The sequence below is a fragment of the Fringilla coelebs genome, assembly GCF_963513975.1.
Source record: "Fringilla coelebs genome assembly, chromosome: 7".
Classification (NCBI taxonomy): Eukaryota; Metazoa; Chordata; class Aves; order Passeriformes; family Fringillidae; genus Fringilla; species Fringilla coelebs.
In genome coordinates, this window is record NC_140035.1 from 33,913,684 (window position 1) to 33,934,808 (window position 21,125).

The 21,125-nt window shown below is 43.4% G+C and overlaps 1 protein-coding gene across 1 annotated transcript in view; it reads left to right on the forward strand.

The window, feature by feature from the left end:
- Positions 1–520: 520 nt before the first annotated feature.
- CPS1 (carbamoyl-phosphate synthase 1) overlaps positions 521–21,125 on the forward strand; it is a gene marked incomplete at both ends in the record, with an annotated part of 94,341 nt that continues 73,736 nt past the window's right edge. The window contains 8 exons of the mRNA XM_084209012.1: positions 521–643; positions 6,830–6,939; positions 10,861–11,005; positions 11,695–11,784; positions 12,189–12,245; positions 14,612–14,704; positions 19,345–19,434; positions 20,546–20,674. Of these exons, the coding sequence (XP_084065138.1) occupies positions 521–643; positions 6,830–6,939; positions 10,861–11,005; positions 11,695–11,784; positions 12,189–12,245; positions 14,612–14,704; positions 19,345–19,434; positions 20,546–20,674 (837 nt within the window). The remainder of the gene's footprint in view (positions 644–6,829; positions 6,940–10,860; positions 11,006–11,694; positions 11,785–12,188; positions 12,246–14,611; positions 14,705–19,344; positions 19,435–20,545; positions 20,675–21,125) is intronic.

Sequence of the window (21,125 nt, forward strand, 5' to 3'; positions counted from 1 at the left end):
GAACACTTCCAGGGATGGGGCAGCCACAGCTTCTCTGGGCAACCTGTGCTAGGGCATCACCACTCACACAGGGAAGAATTCTTTCCTAATATTTAATCCAAACCTGCTCTCTTTCAGTTTGAACCCACTCCCCCTTATCCTGCCACTACATGCTCCTGTATTCTTGGGGTGATTTCTCTTTCAGGCTTTGCTGTTTCCAGATGGTGTTAAAACCCCCTGTGACAGTGCTCAGAGACCAGCCTGAGGAGGAGAAATGTTGCAAGGGTGCCTTAGCAAGCACCCCTCTGAGGAGGGGTGGGAGGAGGTGGGGCTGCACCTGGGAGTTTTAATGGCATAATAAATGGGAGGTGGAGGGCAGAGCTGTACAGTCACTTCAGTGCTCCTGCTGTGCCTCTGTGCTCTTCCCCTGTGATCTACAGGAGTATATTGTCAGCACCAAATCTTGAAGAAATCCATACAAGCAGATTTTTGTTTTCTCTTCTGTGCTTTAAACTTTAGTTACCCGTTGGCAGCTTTCAAGATGACAAGAATTTTGACAGCTTGCAAAGTGGTGAAGACTTTGAAAGGCAGATTGAAGTTTTGCAATGTGTCTGCTGATCACTGGAGTTTCTCAAGGACAGGTACCAGACTGTTGAGCATCAAGGTAACAGTGACTGAACTACTGTTGTTTAATAGATGTGTTTGGCATGCAGAGATAACTTGCTGCAGATAACAGGGCTTACCTAGAGACATGAACCAGAGGAAATTTGTCTGAACACTAAGCAAGGGGGTTGCTTGGCTGCATGGTCTTATTAGCTAAGCAAACACACTTTTTGTCTAGTCTGGAATGGAAGTTATAGGGTAAATTATACCAAAAGGTCTAAGTTCAAGGTTTCAGTTAATTAATATGTGATATTTTCTTTAGAAACACCTCACCCTTCTACAGGACTGATAGCTAACAGAAGTTTCAGTCCATATGAGAATGAATTGGCTGAATATTCAGAACTGTGCATCATTTGAAGCATATAATTCTACTGAATCCATACAGAATCCATTTTCAAAGTATGGCTCTGAGGTTAATTGGAGAGGTAGACAACTTTTGTGAATGCATCAGTGTATCAGCTCTTGATTTACTGGGGCTGGACCACTCACTTGATTTCCCCAGCTTTCTACTGCCCTTTGCTACAGAGCTGGAGTAAATGGGTGAAATAGGACTTTCTGTGGCAGTGCTGGAGCACTGAAGTGCTGGTGAGCTCTCTCAGCATGCACTTTGCATTGAAAAGGCCTTTTTGCACAGGTTTTGTGTTGAATGAACAGTGCAATAGAGTTAGCAACTGGAGGGAAGAGCATAGAGAGACTTGGACTGCAGGTGCTGCCTTACCTGGCAGGGTGGTCTAGGGGGCTGATCAGTATCACTTGTGTCTACTGAGGACTGGGATTTCTCTTCCTTGTCCCACAGCCACTCATTTTTCAGGAGTTTTCTGAGCTCCTCACAACAGAGCAGTTATTTGACAGGACAAAGGGGGAATGGATTCAAGCTGACAGAGAATGTTTAGATTAGATATTAGCAAGAAATTCTTTATTGCAAAGGTGGTGAGGCCCTGGAAACAGGCTGCACAGAGAAGCTGTGGCTGCCATATCCCTGTTCAAAGCTAGGCTGGACAGGGCTCTGAGCAACCTTGCAGTGGAAGGTGTCTCTGCTCATGGCAAGGAATTGGAACACAGTGAACTTTAAGGTCTCTTCCAACTCAAACCATTCTATGATTCTATGATACTTTTAAACCAAAAATTGCTCTGCAGAGGAATTCAGGATAATTCAGGATTCCTGCTTATACACCTTCCTTCAGCATGTGAGTTCCCAGTTTCTTTGCTTCAGAGTGTGGAAGTTAAATCTAGTTATGAGAAAAGTGAGCAAGCAGTGACCCATGGCTGGGTTTGGTGTTCCAACCAGCCCTAGAGGTAATGGGTATTTTTGAGAAATTTGAGGAAAGAATGAAATGCAATGTAAGCATGCTAAAGAGGTTTGGACAATACTGTCAGGCACATGGTGGGATTCTTGGGGTTGCCCTGTGCAGGGACAGGAGTTGGATGAACTTCATGAGCCTTGTGGGTCCTTTCCAACTCAAGATATTCCATGATCCATGATGCTGTGTGTGGACTAATGGCAGTATTAGGTAATGGTCTCATTCTTCCATTATTGCAGGCTTAAATGAGCATTAGTTGCCTTTAATTGCTTTTTCTCAGTGGGCTATTTTAGGAACCATAACAAAATATAATGAAAACATCTAACCTGTGTATAAGTTAATATTAGCATGAGGGAGAGTTGGTAGTTTTAGAAAAATACTTCTCCCAAGTTTGTATTCTGTCCAGTTTAAGCTCACCCTGTGTGGGGAAACACCATGGTAGGTGAGTTGTGTTAGATGTGGGGACTCACAGGTCCATATTTCCCTATTATATCCCATCCTTTCATTCTAAAGAAGAGATGGGCATCCATGAGTGAAAGAGGGGCAGAGAGCATACCAGAGACCCCTCAGGGCTCTCAGTAGGGATAAAACCAGTTTAGCATCACTGGTTTCAGGTTAATCAAGCTTGTTTAAAATTCAGGAATAGGCAGAGAGACTGCTGGCTGAAGCTCTTATTGTTTAATGCTCTTCTGAGGCCGATGTAGTTAAATGGGCATGTAAAGGTAGTATGAGCAATAAATAGGTGGCTTGTAGCAGTACAGTTGGCTCTGTAAGGAGAGGTTTGGGAGAGCTATAAAACCACCAGGAATGAGCTAAAAATGTAGTCAGAAAGAGAGGGAGATGAGGAAAATTTTGTGCTGGCTTTAGAAACTATTTCAGATTATTGTGAAAAGACTCTTCAAATATATTTGAGGCAGGTGGAAAGAAATGGGACAGTGACTGCAAGGAGAGTAGAGAGGTGGGTGAGGAAGCTAAAGGTGAGTCACAAGGTACTCCACTCCTCATTTTGGAGATGAAGGGGATGTAAAATGGGGCCTGTTCCCATGTAGATGGGGGAACTTAGTGAACTGCTACTGTGGGGGAGGAAAAGCAGTGCACATTTCCATGGATCCTCAGTGACTTGTGCTAGGTATCTCAGCTGGCTTGGTTCACTCTTCTCCTTTGAATTTTGTGAAGGACAAATATTTGTGGCATTGTTGTGAATAGCCTTGAGGAGAGTTCAAGTTGTAGGAACTGTAACTTTTCTACCATGTTGCTTTTCTTTGTCTTGGATGATAAAGGAATGAATCCAGTGCTTCTCCCCAAAAAATATCTTAAGTGTGAGGCTTCTTTGGTGTATCCCAAAGCACTCATCTTGACTCACTGTTTTTTCTTTCCCTGTCTTCTCTCAATGTTAGCCAGAAACAAATGTGCCAGAGCAAAATCAGATAGATACAGATAGTTATACATAGGGTTGGCAAAGAAAGTCTTGACTGTTAGCCATGCCCAGACAGATTTCCAGCCTGTGATGGCATAGTACTCACAAGAAGAGTAAGAATCAGTTTGATTTTTCTATCAGAGAAAATTACTCCTATTTTGCTGGCTATTTGGTCTTGGGAGAGGGAAATGTGGATCAGTCCTGGCACCAGCTTTTTATTGTAGAAGGAATCTTGGAAGCTTGGATTCTTCTCTGCTTCTGATATGCCAGCTGTTCTGTAGCCAGCCAGATGTGAGCCAAGAAATGTGGCAGAGAAGTTGTGCTGTGTGGAATTGTACTGTAGATCTTTTGAGCTTTTTGTGGATCTTTATCATCCACTTTTTAGATGGGAAGAGCTGCTCCAGCAGGGAACTAACTGGAGCTAGTTTCATCTGCTTTCTTACTTTCTTACTGGGTTTAGGTTTGTTTTTCTTTTAACTTAAGTGTTTTCTTTACCTGATATGTGAAGTGCTTAGTGAAGTGGGACCTGAACTAGTTCACTCTTCAAGCTGCTTTGACAAAATACACAAAATCTGTCAATGTGACATCAGCATGACCCTTCCTGTTAGCCACCCTCATCCTCAAAGCTCTTGAAGAGTTCTGCAGCCTCTCTAGAGCACAGGGCCCTCTGCTAAAGGTGAAGTTACTGATGTGTAGGAAGAAGAAATCAGATTGCAAATGGCATATCTTACATTGGGTAGGTGTGGTAGAAACAATTTACTTGAGATTACAGCAGAGATTTATCTGAGGCAATGTGAGGATGCTTTTGAGAAGGGTGAAGACAAAAGGACCTCATGGAAGCTCTGGGGGGTTGTTTATTTCTTGCTTGTTCTTTTTTTGAAAGTAAGTATTTCTCCCAACTGATCTCTGCTTGAGCCAACAGGCTTTCTCTGTAGCCTGTAAATCACTTTTCACCTTAAAAACAAAACTGACAAAACAAGGTAGGCTGGCAGCTTAGGGACATGGTAACACCTCCACTGGAAATGTAAGCAAGAATAATTGCTTTGAGAATGCTCAATGAACCAACCACTTAATTAAGAATAATAAATCAAGGAAGGGAGGGAAACACTTGAACATCTATCCCCTGCTATAGCTGAACTTGCAGGCAGCTTATGGTTGCTCAGGGACATTTTTCTCCATTACCTGAACACTGTGTAGGGGCTCTACTAGTATAATAAGGGCTTCTGTTCAACAGAAATGATTTCTGTGCTGTCTGGCTTAGAAGGGAGGTGGGCAGTGGTGGGAGGAAGGCCATGCAGATCCCTGCTAAGTTCTTTAGTGAGTGTGAGGCTCTGGAGCTCACAGTGATTGCTCTGGGGTTTAGCCTTCAGCACTTGGATGAATCTTACATTTTCTGGTCATTCCACCATTGTGGACTTTGTTTCCAGGAGGATTCTGCCAGGGTTGGTGGCAGGACCACAATTCAGGCAACTGCCCCAAGGAGTGCCCCGTGGTGGGACCCATTTGGAGATGCTGTTTGTGTGGACTTCAAACTGTGGCCTGCTGGGGGAAGGGATCCAGCCTTTAACACCAAGGCTGGGAGAAACTGTGTCCAGCAGACAGTGTTCCATGTGGGCAGAGCAGGTTGGGCTTTCACCAGGCTTCCCAAAGGGCAGAGGTGCTGTCCAAAGCCCAGCTGGAGGCACCCACACCACCTCTGTGCTGTGCTTCGAGTGTCTGGCAGTTCTCTGCAGGGAGATTAGGGAGCCCACCAACCTGTCATTTTAATTTGGCCTAAACCTAGGGGATTTAACCACAAAAATTCTGTTTATAACTGGGGAGGGAGGAGATTTTGGTGTTGCTGACTAAACTGTCCAATGGTGTGGGAAGGTTCCAAAAGTTATGGCTAAATCTTTGGAGAATGACTGGGTGTTTGACTTTAATGAGGAAAAAATGGCAAGGCTAAAAGCATCCCAGATGCACAGAATTCAATTACTTGGCAGTTCAGTTTGATTTTTAGTGTATTTTGCAGTACATTAGTAATTGATCTGTGTGGTATTTGTAACTGCAGAGGGGCTCTAAATGAATGTTTGGCATGATGGTTACAAAATGTTCAATACTGAGAATGAAATTTCTCCTTGCTGTGATTGTTCATCTGATTTACAGCTAATGGAAAGTAGCTCTCCAGCTCCTTTCTGCAGCAAATTGATCTTGATTTTTCTTTTAAAAATCCCAGTAAGAGGAATAGTTCTGTAAAAGAAACCAACATGCAGCTAAATCATGTTCGGAGCTGCTTCCTCTGGACATGCTTGGAACATTTCCTGTGGCACAAACCACTGGGATTTTTGCACTGGTGGTCACTCTGCCTGTGCCTGGGAGACAGCTTTGCTTGCCTTCCAGAGGTGGAGGTTTATCAGGGTCCTGAAAGTCATAGTCCAAATTCTTTTAGGCCAGGAATTCATTGGCAAATTTATTTACAGCTTTGCTTACTCCTTCTCTTCCTCTGCATGGCACCAGTGATCTTGCTGTCTGAGGGAATCTCCCAACTCATTCTGTCACTTCTGCTGTGCATGTAGTCATTATTTATTTATGAGAAGGTGGAGTTCTCTGGTAGTTTCCCATCCAGTGCCTGTACAGGCTAACAAAGGTTTAGTTTCCAAGTGGGGCCAAAGAGGGTGGTACATTTAGTCTGATATGTGCAAAGACCCAGTTGTGACAATCAATCTCTTAAAGACTTCTGTAAAACTCACTCTGTCCCACTTGACTTGGCTGTAAAATAGTGATGAAGCCTGTAAGGGATCCCTCAATTAGTGTAGGACCCAGTTCTGCTGAACCCTCTCTGGAAGAGGCATGGTTTCCTCTAGGCTGCTTGTTTCATAGCTGCTTCTTCTGGGACAATTTATGCCTGTCCCTGAGGTAGCTGAGACCATGAGCATCCATCTGATCCATGAGTTCCTGGTCCAGTGTCCTACAGCAGAATACACTGCTATTTTGAATTTTGCTGTCTGACACCAGTTCAACTAAACACACACCTATTTTTAGTGGCATTGCTGCATGGTTGCACCAGAAGTTAAGCACCTATCAAAGGTCAGAGCTGGGTGAGAGCCAGCAGAGTCAGCAGCAGGCCTTGAGCAAACACTGAGGAGGCAAGTGATCCTTTCCCTGCAGGGTTATGATGTTGGTAAATTGCAAGATGTCATATGTGGAAAAAATGAACTAAGCCATAGGGAAGGGTGATCCCACAGTAATAGCAGCATATGCTCTGCTTGCAGTGAGGTTTGCCAGCTCATTAGGATAACAATGTTTCCTAAGAGTTAGAAATAAAAAAGGCATCAGACTGGTAAAAGAAGTAATGTCTGGCAGCTGGGAGTGGGAGAAGGGCAGAAATACTTACCGTGCTAGGCATGAAAGGCAGGTATCCTAGGTGCTACCTGTATAAACATCAAGCCTTTTCTCCTGTGTTTGAGTCTCTTCATGTGCCTTTCTCTAGGTGCAGACAGCAAACTTGGTGCTGGAAGATGGGATGAAGATGAAGGGCTATTCTTTTGGCTATCCATCCTCCACAGCAGGGGAAGTCGTGTTCAACACGGGGCTCTCTGGGTAAGGCAACAGCAAATGGCATATAAGCATCAGTACTTCTCTGGAAGTTTGTTGAAAGCTGCTTTTTCCAAGCTTTTAGGGTCCTGATCCAGGCAGGTAGTTTTCTATATTTATTATATTATTCTATTATTTTATTCTATTTATTTATCTCTATATATTTTCTATATTTTCTTCTACTACATCGTAGTACAGAGAGAGAGAGAATGAATGAAGATGTCTCAGGCAGACCCCTTGTGCCAAAGCATTTGTGGTGATAAGCACCTTTAAAGGCTGATCCAATGATGATAAAGAGATACATAGGGATCTGATCACTTCCTACTGAATTTCTGGGTTAGAGCAGAGAAGCTGTCTGTTCTCCCTCCAGTGCCCAGATCAGCTATAGAGGTTTGAAGCATCTTCAGCCTTCTTGGTAATGGAACTTGGCTTCTGAGTGCAAAATTTTTACACCCCAGGTTGGTCACCTTTATGACCCATCTCTTATGTAATTTGTTGGCTCACACCACAGGTAAGGATGCTTTTGCATTCTGTGCTTTTCCAGCTAAAGGGCAGGATCAGATTCATGCCTTACCTAGCATGATTTTGTGTCTTCTTGTGTGGTAGAAACCTATGGCTGACTTAGATTGGCAGCCAAATGCTGCCAGTGCTTTTGTTGGACTGCTTGAGCAGAGGAATGGGCTTTTGGTAAGGACAGGGATATGTCCTTGGGGATTTAAGATATCTCTGAAGTTGTTGATGCTTGAGCTTTTTCTGCAGTCATTCATAGCTGTCTTTGCTCATCTGCTTTGTGTTCCCTAGATTATGCTCTCCTTTGGAGATCTCAGTACTCACAGGTTAAGTTTTAAAATGATACCTTTGGTAAGAATGTTAAATTGCTGCAGAAGGGAATCAGTTTGCAGAGTTTTGCGTTAGGAGACAATTATTTAAGCATTTTGACAGCACTAATTACTGGCTGTGTTAATATACCTGCCAACAAGCCACTGTTTAATATAGATCAGAATGATGGAGGGCACCAGAGTTCTCTTCTCATTGATAGATTATGGGCCATAAATCTTGGCACATCACAAAAGTCAAGGAGGACCCGAAGGATTAATTTCCTCTCCACATGTTACTGTGGCAGTAGAAGTTGTTTGCTCATTGTCTAATCATTTGGAGAGGATGCTGTGACAGAGATTTCTTCTGTTCTGGGCAGCATATGGGCATGGAGAAAACACTAAAAATGTAAGGAAGTATCTTCATAGCCCCCTGTACAGAACATGACCTTGATTGATTCAGAGAAATGGAAGACAGAAGTTTGCAGCATTGTTGAAGAACATAAAGGTGGCAGATTGCCTGCCAGTCCAGGGGTTGCTGTCCATTGAAAGGAACCCTGTAGCTGTACCTGCTGCTCCTGATCACAGAGATCAAGATCTGGGTATCCAGAGGAACCCACTGTCCCTTCTCCCTGACACAGGAAGCAGCTGTGCCAGGGTGAAGGAGGTGCCCAGGCTGCTGGGGCATGCAGCAGTTTGTCACGATAGGGAGCAAGAGGTGAGTGCAGGGGTGCTGATAAGCCTCAGACCTGCTTTCTGTGAAGTGGGTGTTTCTGGGTGCTGAGTGGGGTCAGCATGGGCTCTGTCTGGGGTGATTAACAGGCTGCTCTGCACCATGACTCCTCATCTGGACCCCCATGGTCTGATTCATGGTATAGAAATGGGAGGCAAAGCCCTGTATGTGCCTGCAGCTCTCAGGCTTGAAGTAGCTGAAGCTTGCCGAAATGTTGACAATACTCTGGAATAGAAGGCCAAGAACACTCTTTTAGGGGTGAAATGTTGAATTTTTGATAGAAAAGCAAGAGGATGAACTTCTCAGAAGCATTTGCTGAAAAAATTAAACCTACTGTTGCAGCCATATGTTTAGTATAGGAACAAAAAGAGGAGGTTTCCCATTAAGAAAGAAGAAGAGGTACAACCCATAAAATGTCCCATGTTTGAAATGGCTCCATAAAGGTGTTTATCTCTAATAAATGTATGTTTCCCATGATATTTTATTGAGAGAATGGGTTGACAGGAATTTACTGAAATCAGGCAGACCTCTGTGCTGGCCCAGCAAAGATTAGACCTTGCAGCACGTTTGGAGCTGGCGTTTCTATCTGCCCTTCTGTGCTCTACATGACATTATTCCTGGGCATTGCCTGAGCTCTGCCTGCACACCCCACCCAGAGCCATGACTCTCTGTCCTTGTTTGCTGATCACAAATGACATGCAAAGGTCAATGACATTAGCTTTGTCAGTAACAAGTAGTCTTTTGGAGACATAACCAATTAGCTTGGGAGGAGAGAACAATGCCCAGCATGCCTGTGCCATGTGCCTGGTACCTGCTGCAGTTTTGAGATCACGCTGCACTTAGTGTGGTTGGTTACCTGCAGCTGCAAATATAGATTTGAACATCAGGAGAGGCTTACCTGAAAATATTTTCTGGCCATTGTTAATTCAGCCTGTCATTTTTCAGAGCTGGCTGGTGTGCTGAGTTGTCTATATCTGCCAGCAGCCAGTCCTGCTTTTGTGAAGAGTTTCCCAATGTTTGACAATTAATCTTCTGGCAGTAAGTCTGGTGTTCCATAAAAATGTCTCTTGTGACTTGCTGATATCTGGTAGATGTCTGGAGTTGCCAATTAGGTGTTGTTTAAACAATTATGACAATAATTTATTATATTTTGTACAGGGCAGATTCATCCCAAAGTGTCTTTATGCATTTGGCTCAATATTTGTGGGGATAACTTCAACTGTTGCTAAATTGCAGCTGGTTTTGGGTTGAAAGACAATAATTGTTTAAGGGATAGTTGCAAGAGCATACTACAGAATCAGGGAGAAACTGAGGGGCTGTCTGTTAATTTGGAGCTGAAAAATAGGAGCATATAGACCACATTTATCCTGACCCCCTATATGTGGTTGAAAGTGGGATTGGATCTACTAGGTCCAGAGATATTTTGTGGAATCCTAGGTTTGGTCCTCTGCTGCAGAAGAATGTTCCAGTGTGCTTTTAGATCTGTCCTTGCTGAGAAGGGCATCCAGGCAGGTGCTTAACAAACTGCCAGGCTTCTGCTCTGGGGCTAATGACAGGACATGCTCTGGGGCCATGTGACCAGGGGTGCAAAGCTAAATCCCAAAGCATTGTCTTCAACTTGCCTGCTGCAGGGATACAACCAAGCTTCCAAGCACTTAGGAGTCTGGTCAGGTGAAATGAATGGTGCTCTGTGGCTGGGAACATGGAGATTGCCTAGAAGAGATGCTGGGAGACACTACAGCAGTGGGACCATGGCAGGGTTTGACACAGCAGGTGGCAGAGAAGGACCCAGAGCAGTGATGAGGAATCCCAAGGACTTGTCCATGTCCTCTCCCACAAAAAGAGCAGTTACAGTCCTGAGCATCCCAAGACAAGCTCCAGAGTGTGGAAGGGACAAAGCCTGGGCAAACAGCTCTCTTTTCTGCTGGCTTTTCAGTTGGAGCCTTCTGCTGCCACTGAGAGGGGAAAGCTCTTACAGCTCATGGAGGGCAAAGCACTGCCCAGGGGTGTGCCCAGGAAGAGGTCAGGCCAAACTGGTATCAGTGATACACTGTGCAGGGCTGAGGTCTCCCTGCCCTCTCTGTACTCGTTTCACATGTTAAATCAAGGGACTCTGAGTTTGTTGATGTGCTTTCCTTAAATGAAACATGAGAAACCAAAGCCTTTCCTTGTTCTCCATGTCAAATGTTTCACCACAAATGGCAAAATCAGGGCATATTCACAGATGTGTTTGCTTTTATTCTGAGAATACCTTCACATGAATTCCATTTCTGTCTTTTTGTCATATGGGAATTCAGCCCTGTCTTGTTTTCACTAGTTCTTTTGTGTTCCTTTTGACTCCAGACCAATGTACTTTTCTTCTACTGTTTCTTCACCTAGATACACTGAAGCCTTGACAGATCCCAGCTACAAAGGACAGATTCTTACCCTGGCTAACCCCATAGTTGGGAATGGTGGAGTGCCTGACACGGCTGCTTTGGATGAAATGGGCCTCAGGAGATTTCTGGAGTCTGATGGGATCAAGGTAATAGTGGGAGGAGCAGTGCTGATCAAAGGGCTGTGCCAGCAGCTTGAGTGTGTAAGAGTTTACTGGCTCCCTCATAGCTCCCTCAACCTTTCTTTTTCTTCTTCTGGATATTATCCTGTGGAGGAATGGTGGTAAAAAATACTCCATCTTGATTTCTATACTAAGCCATGTGCCTTCTGGAAGTATCTGTTCTGAGGGGAAATAACTGTTTTATACAGTAACTCCATTGAAAAATCGAGCTGACTTTTGAAATGAAAGGTTACTTGAAAGCAAAAAGTTTTCTTATTAAAAAACATCAAAACATTTTGTCTTGTCCTAAATTTCCTTTTTCTTTCTTTTGCCAAGAAGTATTTTGCCAGCTCAGTACAATTTGCAGCTTTGGTTACCAAGGCACATTCTTCTATGGATTTCCTGGTCAAAATGCCCAGGTACAATCATGAGCTAGCCTGAAGTCTGTCCATGGTATGGTTTATGGTGATTGAATAGTGCAAACTGAAGGTACAGGATAACCACAAAGGTGATCCTCTAGTGCAAACTGAAGGTACAGGATAAGCACAAAGGTGATCCTATAGTGCAAACTGAAGGTACAGGATAAGCACAAAGGTGATCCTATAGTGCAAACTGAAGGTACAGGATAAGCACAGAGGTGATCCTCTAGTGCAAAATGATGTTTCTTCTCTCTACAGGTTTCAGGTTTACTGGTGCAGGATTACAGCAATGAGTACAGCCACTGGCAGGCTACTAGGAGCCTGGGAGAGTGGTTGCAAGAAGAACAGGTGAGCAATCTAGATGTAACAGCACAATGAGAACTGACCTGGATGGAAAGGTGAGCTCTTTTTGCGCTTTTTAGAGCAGAAACTAGATTTGAGCATCTCAGCTATTTATGAGTGGGAATAAGGAGGAGAAGTGGAGAACTGCAGTGAGGCAGCATTGGTAAGACTGCTGCTGAGAGCCTGAGCTCCTAACACAAGGCCAGGCTGGATGGGGCTGTGAGCAGCCTGCTCTAGTGGAAGGTGTCCCTGTCCATGACAGGGGGTTAGAATGAGATGAGCTTTAAGATGTCTGCCAAACCAAACTGTTCTATGATTATGTAACATGTTCTCATAAAAGTGATCTGGCTGCTGTCTTTGTTCCATTTTTTTAGCTGCTTGTTCTCTAACTTGACCTTGGGTTTCTTCAGGTGCCTGCACTGTATGGGATTGATACCAGGATGTTGTCCAAATTAATTCGTGACAAGGTAGGATCTGCTTCCCTTGATCCAGTTGCATTAACCCTGCTATTGCTGGGCCCTTTCCAAACCTGGAGCAGCAAGGGTACTGCTGGGCTGCCTTGACTTCAGATGTTGCTCAGATCTGTGTGCTCTTCCAAAGGCTTCAGTGCTGCTGGGCAATGCTCTAATAACAAGGAGCCTCTTCTCCCTGGCTCTGCTCTGGGTTTCCTGTCCTGCACAAGTGAGCCAGCACAAGGTGATGTAAATGAAAGGCCTCAGGTAGTGTCAGACACAACAGGTGGTAGTATCAAACACAACTCAGAAACAGCCAAAGAGAGCAACAAGTCTGTGAGATATTGTGGGTATTCATTCACAGACAGTAGTACCTTTGGGCAGTGGAAATTGTCCTGCCCCTCTGAGACTGAGGAATGCCTACAGTCATCCAAGATGTATTCCTAACCTGGTTTCCTTTGCCTGAAGCCTGCTATTATTTTCAATAGTCATTACTTTTCTCTGTTTTCCAAGAGCTGACAATTGAAGGTGATGGTAGGGTTATGTTATGGAGTGAAGGTTAATGTGGAGGTACACTTCACACTGGCTGAAATGGTGATCAAAACCAGTCTGAATGTAAATTTGCCTTGGAGGGCTTTCTTTTCTAATGGATTATTTGAAGCTGCTCTTTTCTTTAGATGATCAATTTTCAGTCTGCAGCCCAACCCTATGCCCCCTTTTATTCCACAGAACAAAACAGGAAAGGGCCAGCTTGAATAAAAGAATGTTTGTAGAAATGAATTCTATTAGGAAGATGTGGCATTGTCCTGCTCTTAGAGATAGCACACACGTACAATTTAATACAATAGAAAATGGCAATATATTTTCTGCTTTCTTAGGACATAATAGATCACCATTCCTTTTATCTAAAGTTAATACTTTCAGTGTTTGTCCTGTAACTTAGCAGTGTGTGGTAGTGAGTCCCATTGTACCATGACTTTGAGTGGTATTGGTGTATGGCTCTTAAAAAAGTGCATAATGTCACCTCTTCACCCAGCTCTCTCAGGTTGAAAAAAACTACTTAATATTTCACTCTCTGTCTCCATAAAAACTGGGGGTGAGAACAGGGCCTCCTTATGATAAATGCAGAAATAAGCAGTGGCTTGTTAAACTGGACTGAAAGTAAATGCAGGGCACCATTTGGCTGAGGACAAGGAGCTTTGTCATCAGCATTTATGAACTCACTGCATGGTGACACTCACAACCATGGCTCTCAAGCACCACTCAGGAGTCTCATTTCCAAGAACAGGACTTGCTGAAGATGATGGTTATTTTCTTCTGCTTCATGTAAAGCAGCTTGGAGCATCTTTTGCTTTAAGAAAAAAGACATAGGATGTCAGCCACTGTTAGGGGCAAAATTCTGTCCTTAAAACTTGTTCTTATTAGTGTGTATGGCAGTGCAAGATATTGGCTGCTGCTTGCCCTAGAGAAATGGCAAGGATACTTCAGGTATGGCAAGCCAGGGAAGTATCTCACAGGAGAATCACTAAATCCAAGGAGCAATCCCAGTGTGAATACTAGTGTCATAGCCACAGAGCAAGCTGAGTTTAACATGTTTGATCATGAAAGTGGGATGTGATAAATTTACCACAAAACATTGATTCCTCTGTTTTACTTTCCCCTTCCATCCTTGAAAAGTTCTGTAGTACACACTTTGTTCCCAAGCTGAGAAGAGGTTAAGCCTAGGTTAATTCCACTTACTTCAGGAGTGAGGCAAAGCCAAAGAAGGTGTTTTTTTTTCCACTGAGAACTTCAATGAGAAGAAGGATATGCTGCTGGCAGAGCAAGAGTGTCCTAGCTTCTGCTAGGTGGGAACAGCAACACAGAGTAGGGCTTGCTAGAGGTGATTTTAATTTTTAACAGTTTATTCAGAAAACAGCTGTGCTGACCTGCCTCCTACATAGCTTTGCCTTACACCAGTTCTGCTGCCTTGTAGCTGTCCACAGGAGGCAGCTGAAAACCTCACAGTGGGTTTCCAAAATGAAAAAAATCTTCAAACTGCTTGTGGGTTACTCCCAGATCTATGTGACAGTTATGTGGGGATCTGAATTCCGATCTTCTTGGAAGACAACTCAATTTCATGTCACAGCACAGCTTGCCAGACTGCCTATTAACAAATATTACTGCTGATAATGTCTCTCCCCTGAAGGAAGGGGGTTATACAGATTTTTTTTATACCAAGGAAGGCTCATAAACTTCTGAAAATGTTAAAAATGGTTATAAACTGCCAAAACCCCATATTCAAACAGCTGTTCTGGTAGCTGGGCTTGTCAACACCTTGTCCCAATGTTCACAGCTTCTCCTTTGCTCATACTTTGTTTTTTTCTGGTGTATTTCCACAGGGCACAGTACTTGGGAAGATTGAGTTTGAAGGTCAACCTGTGGAGTTTGTAGACCCAAATAAGCAAAACTTAATTGCAGAAGTTTCAACAAAGGTGAGAAGTTCTTCCATAGTATTAGGGCTGTACACTCCAGGTAGTAACTGCTCCTCATTTGCTCTGGGAATCGACCAGTTTTTCTAAACAAACAATTTGGGGACTTTTTTAAACCATGCACCTTTCTAGACCTTTGATGGACTGTTTTTTCAATAGCCCCGTGGTTCTTTATGTGCAGTGTTGGAGATAAAAATGGTTTGTTTTGAGCTGAATGTGGTCTGATTGTGTGTTATAAAGACAGAGAAATATTGGGCATACAGTTAGATCAAGTATATTGTGGATGTTTTCAAACATAAAAAGAATTGATAAAAAGAATGGTTGCTTTCCTTAAAAACATTTCAGGAAACATCACAATACCATTTGATAATCTGTGTTGAGGTGTAATTTTGGGGGTGATTCCAGAAGAGATTTCTCAATGTCAAAATTGGACCACATTAGGAATCCCCTTTATCTAATATTACTGGAATTAGCTGCTGTGCCCATAGATCTGAGCAGACTGCAGGGAAGTTTTTACTTTGGTAGCTGGGCATGCAAACAGTGTTCAACTACAAGTTGAATAGAATTTTAGAAATCATGGGGATGTGCAGGCACTCAGTTTGTGGTGATTGGGAGTGGGGCTGGCCCAGCCTCATCCCCACTGGGTGCAGCTGTGCAGGACAGGTGAATGCTATTGAAGGTAACGAGCCATGGAGTGCCCAGGGGCACTGACCAACCACCAAAGGGAACAGAGGGCACACAGGTGCACTGCATCAACAGGAGGGCATAAAAGGCTGGGCTGAAGGACAAGGAGGGCAGACACTTGAAGTGGTGAGGTGTTACTGTCTATGGGCTGAAGTTTTCTGAAACTGTGTGGTGATTCTCTGTGGCTGTCTCAACCGTGACATGTGCTGTGACAGGGATGTAGGAAACCAGGCCCAGACTAAAAATAGTAACTGTTCTTGTACAAATGCAAGTCCCAATGTCTGAAATTGTGGCCCCTTTTGGGGGTTTAATTGGGCGTAAGGAGTGCCCTGGATGCTTAATCCCATTAAGAAGTGAGAACCGAGTGTATCATTCCCTTTTGCAAATTCCATGCTTGCTGTGGTTTTTGCAGTTCCCTCAAGATCAGTGAGGCTCTGGAAGAGCTCTGCAAATAGTTGCTTGAGTACTGTTCTGCACACAAGGCAGTGTGTTCGTGGTGTGGGTGAAAAGCAGTCCTGAACAGAATGGTCAGCAAGCAAGGGGGAGCTTGAAGCACTCTCCATCTCCAAATCTTGGATTTACAGCAATAACTGGCATCCTGGGATGCCACTGCAATACAAAGGGTGTCTTCCAATCTCACTGTGGGGGATCTCCCTCACTAATGCCAGCACCTCCACTGTGTTCTGAGTCAGGGCCTTGGTGCTACTCAGAAGGATGGCAATTGCTTACTGAGGTTGTGATCTAGGATTGCAAGGTGCAGCTGGAGCCATTTTGTGTCAGTAAATCTCAGAAACAGGTAAGATTGCTGATGCTAAACTCTGCAATTACTAAGAATTACTGTAAAGATGCTGAAAATAGCTTCTTAAAAGGAGTTACAATAAGATTAACAGCACTTTGGCAGTCTTGTTATGTTTAGAACTTCATTTTATAGGCTTAAAAAACAACACCACATATAAAGCTGTAAATGAGGTAAGCTGTTTAATGTTGCTAATTACTGGACATGATAATCCATCTGTTGCCAAATGGTGATTTTCATGTAAATCAGCATACAGTATGATCTGGAACCTGCTTATCTATTGTACACTAGGAGTGATTGATTTTCTTATTATATCCTAGCCACCCCCTGCTACCTTGATTAAATGTTACTGATACAGACTGTGCTTGCTAACATTGTCTACCCAGGGCAAGGAGTGGAAAACTGACAGTGTTCTGCAAGCACTCTTGTTGGGAGATTTTTTTTTTTGTGCATGTCATCATCAGGGTTGCAGAGCAAATGAGAGATAGGCAACCAGTCCAACCAAAAGGTCATGTCTCTTCATACATGCAGGTCCATGTACTTCTTTTGTTCTCAGCACTGGTACCACCAGGAGCTTTTACTCTCCCTAACCACCGGTTTGTAGCCCTCTCACATAATCCTTTCAGACTGGGACAGTTTTTTATGGGCTGTGCTGTGAGCAGGTGAGGGAAATCCTCTGGCTTTAGAAGGAATGGGTTTTAACAGTTCTGGGATCCAGCTCCCAGTCTAGTCTCTGTCTAGACACACTCTTGGCCAGATGCAGGAGACAGGTCAGGTCTCTGCAGGACAGAGTGTGACAAGGGGGTTGTAGCGACAGCAACATCTAAAATCAGTCTTGTTGCTGAAGGAAGTGTTGTAACAAATCATAGCTAATTAATTTGAGTGGGAAGAGTTTTGGAAGTAAGGTTAATTAAAGTACCTTGAAGTAGTGTTTCCCCACAACTCCCTCTGGTCATGAGAACAGCTAAGGAGAACCTTTGAAGTAGGTCTTTGCTTCATGGTATTTTGTTATTTTTTAAAGTATGGATATTGTGAGAAATTGAGGGATCTTCAAAAGCCCCTTTAGAAAAGAACAGTGAGTTTTTCTTAAGGATCTCTGACACAGGACACTAAACTAGTTTCTGTGAGGATGACCACCTTAATGTTCTTGGGATTTTTGAAACCCATCACCCAGAAGCTTGAAGGACAGCCGGTAGAGGATCCATAAAATCCCTGTGGAGTGATGCAGTCCCACTATGGACTCTTGGAACCTGAATCTGATTATGTGCAACTCACTTTTATTTATACTTTTCAGGGTATGAGGCAGTAAGGTGTCCTTGAGTTACAGGCTTAGAGAGGAATTGTTTTGTCTGAATAAAACAGGAGAACAGCAGCTGACAGGCTATGGAGTTTTAGAGTAATGCATTAAAGCAGTCCAGGATCTGAAAAAATAAAAGCTGAATCCTAAGGCATCTCTAGAAACCTCTGCATTCAATCTCTGCAAAGATAAAAGTTCAAACAAGAACTGAGTTAGTATAACACATGGGGAGGAGTTGCAATATTCTGTTAACAGACTTCATCTTGAATTATCTGCTGGGGGAATATCTTTCCTTCTGGCTGGCCATATTTCTCCTTTTAAAAAATTCAGTTTGTCACCGTGCACCAGCCATATTGGACATGGATTTTAGTATCTTTTCATAAGGAGGTCCAGATGTGAAATACAGATGCCAGGGAAGCTGATTAAAAGGGAATTACTTGGTGTAAAAGAAAAAAAAGAAGAAAGACTTGTTTTTTCCATGATGCCCAAGCGAAAAGGCACTTGGGGCAAAATACATTTGTCAATCTCAGCTTTCAGAAGCTGAGTGTAACTGAAGGTAAGCACAGAGTTTGTTTTTAGGAGGAAGAAGGCAGCCTTATGTGTTTATTGATGAATAACATCAATAACTGCTGCCTCCAGTCATGTAGCAAGTAAAATAATTCAGCAGGCTTCAGAAAGAAGCTATTCATAAATAACTTTACATTATGCTAGAGCTGTCTGACAATGGCACAGTACCAAGGCCATATAATATATATTGGTTTGACTTCACTTTCTCCCATTCTGGCTGTGACCAGTAGATAACTGGGTGTACAAAGCATGATGATCCAGATTTGGGACTGGTGGCAATTTGTTTTGTGGAATGGGTTAAGGAACAACAGCTGGAAAAAAAGTTGTGAGATAAAACTGCCAGGTCCATATGAACAGGGCTGGCCTGGTGCCACTGTGCACAGAAGGTCACTCCCAGCTGTCCCCAGCTGTGCTGTGCTCTGACTGGGACTGGAGGGCTGGCATGGTGTTTCATATGATGGATCTGTAGCTTTGCTCCACTGGCATCAGCAGGATGACTGCACTTCAGCTGAAAATCTCTCACTGGGTGTCTGGCCTGTTTCTCTTGGGCTGCAGTAATCTGGGAGAACTGGCCCTTTGCTTCACTGCTAATGAGGTGACACACAGCAAAAAAGCTTGTCATGAGCTATGGAAATGAGTGCTTGCTTAGGAATTGCATTACTGCTGTTGATGCCTTAAGGAGCTGGAACAGAGGCTAGACAGAGTTAAGAGGAATAAAGTGGGTATTTATTCAAGTGCCTTCAAAGGCTACACCCTGGCACACTCTGCCCAGTTGGCTCTGAGATGGAAGCAAAAGAGGGTTTGGTCATGAGATCTCACATTTTTATTACTTTTAGTCCATTTCCATATAGGAATTAACTGTCCAATTAATAGCTTCAAATTATGAAGTTTCATCCTCCTTGCTTGCTTGCCCACCCTCCTCTTTTCACATTGTTTATGCTTTGGGCCTGAAGTTTGAAAAGATTGTCCTTGAGTCTCCAGCTAGGATAGGATTGCTCTGTCTTCACCATCCTGTGGAAAGATCCTTGTAACACTTAATCTAAAGCTAAAAGTAGCACACCAAAACAGAACAGAAAAACTTAAAACCCCAAGGTATCACTGTAATCAACAGTATATAAAACAGCATTATAACTTCTACTTTCACAGAAAGATGAAGGAAGCACTAATGTCTGCAGTATTCCTGGAGATTTCCACAGAAATTAAGTACCAGTTGCTACACATTGGTGAAAAGTTATTCTGCTGCCCATCTTTGTGTTTGGGGACATCTGTCATTTACAACATGGTCTTGTCTTTTTATAGGAAGTCAAGATTTATGGCAGAGGGAATCCAATTAAAGTTGTAGCTGTTGACTGTGGGTTGAAGCACAACATTATCCGTCTGCTGGTAAAGGTGGGTCAGTGCTTCGTGTCCCTTGTCACTTCTTTTGCTTTGGTAAGAGCCTCACCTGTGCTCACAAGCCTTCCTTCCACCTGGACACATGCATTTTAGAGTTAGTTGCCCTCCTGGAGTGAGGCACAATTTTTAGGATGATTTTTATGCACTGGGAGGTGTTTTCTGCACTTGGTTCAGTGTATTGAGGAGATAAGGAAGAGGACCTGTACAGCAGCCTCACAGCCATGGGGAGTACCACAAAAGATGAGTTTTTAAAAGATGAGGCACAATTTCTCTAAATAACAATGAAGGAAGGTCAACCCAACTTTGTTAAAAATAAATAAATGGAGGGGAAATGCAGTGATGGTGGTGAATGGTTGAAACCGGCCTAAAGTACTTGTGGAATGTTCATCATTGAAGATATTAAAAACACAGCTTCCCCAGGCTCTCAGCAACTTGCCCTAAAGTGGGAATTACCCCTGCTTTGTGCAGGGATTGGACCTGATGACCTCATGAGGTTCATGCATCCCAAGTTATTCTTTGATTCTAGAATTCTGTGAAAAGCTTTTTCTGTTTTTAGCACAGTGATGTAGCAGTTATTGCTTCTTCAGCCACACAGAAGGACAGAAGGCAATGTCCTCATATTCTCTAGATGCACAGGATTTCCCTGATTCAATTGTTTAATTAGTGTGGATCTTTGTCTCAGTTTTGATGTGTAGGACTACTTCTGGCATGCCATAGAGCAAGGCTGTGAAGCCCTAATTCAGCAGTCAGGATGAATGCAATATGTGAAAGTGAACATATGTTACAGGTGTGCATACACACTTATTTTGCTTTCCATCAGTAAATGTTGATCTCATCAGTGAATTTCAGAGTAACTTGACAAGCACTGAGATGGCTCCAAGAGGCCAAGTCTGCCAGTTTTGTGACAGTAATATGGTCAGATAGTGGAGAGAAGCTGATCATGGGAAAAGGAGATAACTGATGACTGAAATACAAACTCAGGCTCTGGGACATGAGAGCATAGGAAGAACCTCCTTACAGAAGTTTGTTTCCCTCCTCCCTTCATTTCTTATTCCCGTTCTTGTTTTTGTTTTTGCTTTTTTTTTTTGTTTGTTTGTTTTCTTAGCGAGGTGCAGAAGTGCACTTGGTTCCATGGGACCATGATTTCACTGGCATGGATTATGATGGTCTCATAATTTCTGGAGGTCCAGGGGATCCCATGAAGGCCCAGGAAGTGATTCAGAATGTCAGAAAGGTACAGTGCAATACCTATAGGCCGATTATACTTTTTAATTTGCCTTTTTTTTCAAGTGCTTGAAGAAGCAGTTGGTTGTACTAACCTGTTGTAGGCCAAATGTTGTTCAGACATTTCAGCTGCCTGGAGTATTCCTCATGTTGGTCTGGTGGGATTTGTCTCCAGCCCAATAGTTACTACAAGGCTTTACAGACCTTGGTGAACAATACATGGCAAACATGGTGACCACAGTTACCAGTGCCTTGAAGTACCCTGTGCTCTTTCAGGTCCTCTGTGACCTTAGGAAAGAACAGCACTGGTTTCAGAGCTCCCACCTGGAATCATGTCACTAATTGTCTGTAATGCAGTGTCATTGCTTACTCCCTGCAAGTAGTCTGACACCAAGCTGTGCTCTGAGGCTTCCCTCTGAACCAGAGGAAAGTTTCCTTCATAGGCTGTTGCTACTCTAGCA